Source organism: Gavialis gangeticus, unplaced genomic scaffold, assembly GCF_001723915.1.
Source record: "Gavialis gangeticus isolate Ggan-Ray unplaced genomic scaffold, GavGan_comp1, whole genome shotgun sequence".
Taxonomy (NCBI): Eukaryota; Metazoa; Chordata; order Crocodylia; family Gavialidae; genus Gavialis; species Gavialis gangeticus.
Genome location: NW_017729015.1, coordinates 18142271 through 18149440, shown reverse-complemented (window position 1 = coordinate 18149440; position 7170 = coordinate 18142271). Strand labels below are relative to the sequence as shown.

General features: G+C 46.2%; 2 protein-coding genes across 4 annotated transcripts in view; both read right to left on the bottom strand.

The window, feature by feature from the left end:
• The window catches only part of HMGN2 (high mobility group nucleosomal binding domain 2), a 9218-nt gene extending 8836 nt beyond the window's left edge, over positions 1-382 (bottom strand). The window contains exon 1 of the mRNA XM_019512476.1: positions 208-382. Within this exon, the coding sequence (XP_019368021.1) occupies positions 208-222 (15 nt within the window). The 5' untranslated portion in view covers positions 223-382. The remainder of the gene's footprint in view (positions 1-207) is intronic.
• Positions 383-2397: 2015 nt separating this feature from the next.
• DHDDS (dehydrodolichyl diphosphate synthase subunit) overlaps positions 2398-7170 on the bottom strand; it is a 17697-nt gene continuing 12924 nt past the window's right edge. For all 3 annotated transcript variants that reach the window (XM_019512472.1, XM_019512473.1, XM_019512474.1), the window contains exon 9: positions 2398-4295. In XM_019512472.1, the coding sequence (XP_019368017.1) occupies positions 4053-4295 (243 nt within the window). In that variant the 3' untranslated portion in view covers positions 2398-4052. The remainder of the gene's footprint in view (positions 4296-7170) is intronic.

The following is a 7170-nucleotide window of genomic DNA, read 5'->3' as shown; positions in this document are numbered from 1 at the left end:
CCCCCGCGACCGTTGGGGCCTCCTGCCGGAGGGACGCGCCCCTCCCCCCATCGCACCCCGCAGCCTGAGGTACAAAAAATAAATAAAATTAAATTAATAAGAAAATTAATGAAGCCCCGCCGGCTCCGCTCTTTCCTCTACCCCTCCCCCCCGCCGCCGTCTCCTCACACTCCGCCTCAGGGCCGCGGGGAGGCCGAGGCCGCGTACCTTTCTCTTGGGCATGGCGGCGACGGGCGGGCGAGCTCGGTGCGGGGCGGGCGGCGGTGCGGGAGGACGGGTGGGCGCACAGCTCGGGCTGCCGACCCCACTGCTTTGAATCGGGTGTTTATAAAGTTTTATATAGAGCCGGACGCGGCCCAACCGGTTCCAGCCGGATCCCCACCGCCCCGCCCGCCCATTGGCCGGCGCGGGTCACGTGGGGCGGGGCCCAGCAGCGAGGGGCGGGGGAGGCAGCGGGGAGGGAGGTGCGCGCGCATCCGCCTACTGCCCCCTCCTCTCCCTGCAAGCAGCTGGGTGCAAGCGGGACCCCATAGGAGGGTGGGATCCACCTCCCTGCACCCCGCCAGGGCTCCGTGCACGAGATTTGAGCATGAGGATGGAGCCCTGCCTGCTCCCTTGCAAGGCCCCAATGCACCTTCCCACCTGGGGTTGTGGGGGCAGCCTGGCAGAAGGGCGATGGCACTGCAGAGGAGCCCCCCAAGCTCAGCAGGGGCAAGGGCCCGGGGAGGTGTGGGGGGAGGAGCTGTTCTTTCAGCACCAGCCCCTAGGAGCAGCGAGCTGGGGGGGGGCTCCAGAGTAGCACCAGCCCAGGCATCCAGGCCAAGCAGTGAGATTCTGCACCCAGGGAGAAATGCTAGACAGTGACCCCATTCAAAGAAAAAAAGCCCCCCAAACCAAAAACTGCCTGCTTAGCGATTTTAGGAGAAATCTCTCAGCCAGGGACCAGAAGGCAGGGAAGCGGCCCTGCAGGTGACACCGCCACATCCTGGTGAAAGGGCCCAAACACCATGGACTTGTACGTTTTCTCTCTTGTGGTACCAGGGTATGAGATGTGGGTCGGATGCTTCTTAGGGAACTTCAAAACAAGCATCATTATCTACACACGCGTGTGTAGATAGATATACAGTAAGACAGAATACATGCATGCACATGAGTTTTCTGCCATCAATCACATATACACAATAGTGTGTGCATATACATATATACGCATACACACAATATTGTTGTTTTATACTATTTCTATATAGTACTAGACACACACACAAAAAGAATTTTATCTGTATCTATATGGATATGGGCATAAAAAGTGACAACTTCCACCAACTTTTCCTTTCACCATGCACTCTTTAAGGGCAGTATTCACTACTTATATAAGCGGCAACACTGGAAAGTGATTTCTTTACACACAAACAGGTAGGATACACACACACGCGCGCGCGCGAGAACGCATGCACACACCCACACAATTGAGAGAAAAGAAATGTAGGTTTTTGAGCCAAGTGAGGGAGGTTACTGTCTCGCATTTAAAACCCAGAAAAGATGTGTGGAAAAAATAGATAAACTATTAAACTAGATAGATAAACTATTAAAAACAACCTAAGGGGTTTTGAGAGCCAGTGACAATTATTGATTCTAAATGACTTGTAAAGTCTGCTGCCTTCCATGCTGAGAAAGAGACAGAGTCACTGAGGCAGGTTTGCTACACTTGCATGTCCAGGTTTTAGGTATACAGATTCATTCCTCTGAGTCTTAGCAGAACATTCTCCTCAAGACAACTAGGGTTGTACAAAGCTTTACAGGTCACAGCAGGGCTTCTCAACCAAACAACACACCATTCCAGTCACGTGTATCCAGCATCTTTCTTCATGGTTTCTATACCACTGTGAAGTTAGGTAAGTTGCACTCTTGCAAAAGACTTGCAGCTTCATTTTCAAACCTTCATTGGAAAGGCACTTCCTAAAAGACAATACTTACAGTCTTTGCATGCAATATCTTCCTATTTCCAGTCTCTTCCTTACCTTAAGAAGCCATATGTCTACTGTCTGTGACTGTCCAGCTTTCCACCATAAACCTGAAAATATAATTTATTTCGCCAAAAGATATATTATTACATAGAACACACTCATTCTCTTTCTTCCTCTCTCTCTCCTCCCCAGCTCCCCAACTTCAGCTTCTGTAAATTCAGTGCTATGACTACATGCCCCAAAAGAGTCCAAAAGAATACACCTTCCTGAGAATAAGAACTATTTCCACAGAAGAATTCTTAAAACAAAAAGGGGAAAAAAACCCAAACAAACCACAAATGAAATCCAGTTAGATATGGGCATAAAAAGTGACAACTTCCACCACCTTTTCATTTCACCATGCATTCTTTAAGGACAGCATTCGCTACTTACATAAGCTGCGGCACTGGAAAGCGATTTATTCGTACATGGTCTTGGGATACCCACAAATTACTCAGATAAAAAAAAAATCTGCTAATCCTTTCCATTTGACAGGAATAAAGTGGGGAATCACACACAGGTTAAGGAATGGCATTTGTTAGATCTCGATGTCATCTTCATTAAGCCGCAGAGAAGAGCTCCATATATTTTAAATGTTGGGCTTATTTTAAAAATGTTTGGTATGAAAATGCTTTATTCATGGTTTGACAACTTAATTATCCTTTTCACAATCATATTCAATGTGCTGAGTTTGTAGCACTTAAGACTTTTAAAATCTGCATTTTCTAGTTTTCATCTGGAGGTAAAAAGGAACACTTTAAAAACAGCAAGAGCTGATGAATTTGAGTGTGCCTCAGAAAAACTGTGGAGACATTTTCAAGTTGATTTTGTCTGTAGAAAAGCACAGAAATTAGAGATGGAAAAAAACCAGGAGGTAAGCTCATGCATCTCCCTGCCAGAGGAGATGAGAAAACAGGTAATGTAGTATCAAACAGAGTCTAGCCCTTATCAGACTACTTCTCAGCCACCCAAAACATCTCTGCTGAAATTTAGTACATCACCTCTAAACTGAGGTGGTTTCGGGGACTGCTCTCTTGAACCAAAAGCATCGTGACCTGAGGCTGTGTTTGCTCTCAGGAGCTGAATGGAAATATTTTTAAATGATTTAGTGTATGATAAGCATCTCTCTGCCTTTAGAGACATTCTCTCTGCAACAATTTTCTTTTGTTACAGATCAGATTCCTAGCCAGTCTCGCCCTCCCCTACCCCTGACCCTTATCCCAACCTCCTCCAAAAACAGCATTGTGCCCAAGATGAACCCTTGCTTGCTTAGGCACTGCTGAGAGGATGGTGGAACAAGAATGTGAATCAAGGTGCTGCTTATTTTCCTCTTTGCAATACGGTTGTGGCAACCTACATCCTGCTACAGCTTTTCAGAAACTGGTAGCGAGTATATCAAGAACTGGCAAAAATGCAAGGAGGGGAAATAAAGGAAAAAAATGACAAGGAACTGGCTTTTGGATGATCTTTCCCATAACTTGGCATGTTCCTCTTCTATGTTGTAAATTATGTTCTCTACCCAGAATAGGAATAGCACATCTCATTTAAAGAGCTGTTCATCTATATTGTTACTAACTAGATGGATGTTTCACAGAAAGATCTGCCATTGCAAAGTGGCATAAGCAGTTGACACAAAGGCCCAGGGCAGGTTTCACAAAAAAGAACCAAACCAAAAAACTGCTCTACCTCAGCCAATTCATGATGGGGGCTAACAGAGTTGGAAATTAGGTTTAGCCATCTTCATCACAAAAATGCCCAGAGCTGCAAAGTGCTAGGCAGCAGAAACAATATAGCCTGGCATGTATTCCTTTCTCCATCTTTAGTGGCAGGGAGGGAAGACATCTAGACATGCTACCTTCCTCAGTGGCATCCAGAGAGCAAGAACACTTCATAGTACTCTGCTTCTTGCACTTTAGGAAGTGCCACTGGGGTTGTAAAATATTGAAACAGTCCTACATGACCATGGTGGAACCACATCCTCTGGGTGGTAAGTGGGTTACTGCTAACCTTGTTGCCATTCCCTCTCACAAGGTCTGCCCAACATGTAGATCATGCAGACACTGTCACTGTACACAGTCTTTTAAGGACGTCCATTTTTTTGTGTTCTAGAGCCTCCAGAAAACCCTGGATCCTCTCTTCCCGCAGGGCAGTGTGTTTCTGCAAGAGGATTCGTCGGCGCCGAGGATCTCCACGGGATGCAGCCCCTTCCTGTTGCAGCTCCTTTGTCACATAAGCCTGGTCCCTTTCCAGCTGCTGCCGTGTCTTTTCCTCTATGTACAAGTCTCTGGCTTTCTGAAGTGAAAAGCAGCAGTGTTAACATTTTACTGGCCCTTTAGGTCATCCCTATCCTCATGATGCACATACATACAGCACAGGTTGCAGCAGAAATAAGCCTCTACTTACTTAGCCATCAATTTGTAAATTAATTACAAATAAGCCATGTGTGAATCTCCTGTACTCTTATGCAGAATATTGACTGGCAGATGAGCGTGCTGGGGAATCTTTGCAGAACCCCTCGCTAAGATACAGGTCTGATTATAGTATTGGCTAGCAGTTAAATTCAAAAAAGCTCTGACCAGCAGTGGTAGAAACTCAGGTACCCAACCCACAGGCTTAAAACAGAGATTTCAAGTTACAAAACGTATGTCCAAATGATTCTTATCTGAACCATCTCAGAATCCTTGTGACCCATTCACACAGTAGGGCAGAGGTGGTGTTATAAGATTCAGAGCAATGATTTACAGAGAATTCTGTCACCAAATGGCCAGGTGGCTGTGCTAGTTTGCTTCACCAGAAACTAAATACACCTGTTTAAGACTCAGCTTGATGGGCTATGGAAAAGTAAATTCTAGTAGCACACTTTACTATTAAGAATGGAAATGTTCCCGTAGAATAGTAATTTTGTGCTGCAGCAAGGAACCTATTTAGAAGTCTGCAGTCCTGAAGCCTTTGAACACTTGAAAACTACTGATGGAGGTGGTGGGTTTATAATGGTCTCTGCGACATTATCCACAAAAAGCAAGCGTATTTTTAGGAACACATTTTTAACTGTTGCAGCTGAGATGCTAACCCATCCAACACAAGCCTGCTACCCTTTTAAAACAAGCATCAACACAGAAACAAGAGCCCTAAGTGTGAACTTCCCCCACCTTACTACAATGAGGCTGAATATATTCAAAATGCCAGGCCTGTTAACTCTCTCACTGCTGGTGGTGTGAGCAGAAACATTCATGTGCATGAATGAGCGATCCTGTTGAGAGAAGGTTCCCCAGGCTGAATGCTGTGGGCTTGAAATATACAGACAACCAAACTTCAGCACAGGATTCCTGTCCCTGGACAGGATGATACAGTCTTTACCATGAACAACCTGGTATTTCACTCTAAGTGACTTACTGACCACAAGCTTTCTAATTAATGCCACCACAATCTTCAGAGCTTGCTATAAAGTCAGTCAGGTTCTAGTTGCCTTGGCACTGCGCCCCTGAGCTAGGTGCTAACTATGAGCCTTTCTTTTGAAGTGTAAGCCCCCCATATGGCTTTAAACTAAGATTGCAGGGGGATGGGGAAACATTAACTGGAATCTACCTGGGGACCAATATACAGGAAAGCTCCATCGACAATGAAACCAAGCAAGCCGCTCTTACGGGAGTTGAGAAAACAGCTCCCCTTCAATGCAACAAGTGGCCAGTGACCTCAGTAGAAGGACTTAGGTGCCTGTATCCCAATGCCAGAAGCATGGGGAACAAGCAGGAGGAATTAGCCCTGCTTTCCACTGGGCACTACGATCTAGTAGGGATCACAGAGACCTGGTGGGACTCCTCTCATGACTGGAGCATAGCCATAAAGGGCTAGGTCCTTCATAGAAGGGATCGGGTAGGGAAGAGAGGTGGGGGTGTGTTGCCCTCTATGTGAAAGAGCAGTACACTTCCCTATAGGCTGATGTTGGCCCCAAAGAAGAATAGCTTGAAACCCTCTGGGTCAAGCTCCAGGGGAAGCGTGGCGAGAGACACCTGACTGTAGGTGCGTACTACTGGCCGCCTAACCAAGGGGAGGAACTTGATCTAGCATTTTTCCATGAACTAACGGAGGCCGTGTGTGCACAGGACATGGTCGTCACCCTAACCCAGACATCTCCCGGGAGGAGTACTCGGCCAGCTCGGATTGATTACGATCCTTCCTGACCAGCACCGAGGAGTGTTTTTTTGACTCAGGCGGTGCATAGGCCAACTAGAGGCAATGCAGTTCTTGACCTGATCCTGACCAAAGGGGATGACCTGGTGACCAACTTAAACATAGAGGGCAACCTAGGTGATAGTGACCATGAAATCATTATGTTTATGGTCCATCACAAGGCTGACAAAACAGGTACCAAGCTCGAAGTCTTAGACTTCAAAAATGCAAATTTTAATAAGCTCAGGTCACTAGTAGAGAATGCCCTGAGAGACCAAGAACCACAAATAAAGGGAACACGAGAAGAATGGTCATTCCTTAAGGATACAATCCTTAAGGCTCAGAGAAAATCCATTCCCTTACGGAGAAAAAGTAGCAGAAGGGTCAAAAAACCCCCTTGGCTAAGCAAGTAAGTTGCAGCCTTTCCACAGAAAAAGAAAGAGGCGTACAAACAATGGAAGATTGGGACAGGGCCTAAGGAAGACTACTTGACAATGGCCTGCATTTGTAGAAAACAGATTAGGCAAGCTAAAGCAGAAACCGAACTAAAACTAGCTACAAGAATCAAGGACAACGAGAAGTCCTTCTTTAGCTACATAGGGAGTAAAAGGAAAACTAATGGGAGTGTGGGGCCACTGTTCAATGCCTCAGGATACCTGGTCACTACCACTCAGGAAAAAACAGAACTCCTAAATTACTACTTTGCCTTGGTCTTTCACAAGACCAAGGGGAACAACATGCCAGGTAGGGCACAGAACAAGCAGGGCAGGATTGACACCGTTCCCACCACTGCCATAGAACTGGTGTATGATCAATTTAAAAAATTAGACATATATAAATCAACAGGACCGGATTAACTCCACCCAAGAGTGCTGCAAGAGTTGGCCAAAGTAATCGCAGAGCTCCTGGCAAAGGTCTTTCAAAAATTATGGGCCTCTGGAGAAATCCCAGAGGACTGGAAGAGGGCCAATGTTGTGCCCATCTTCAAGAAGAAGCG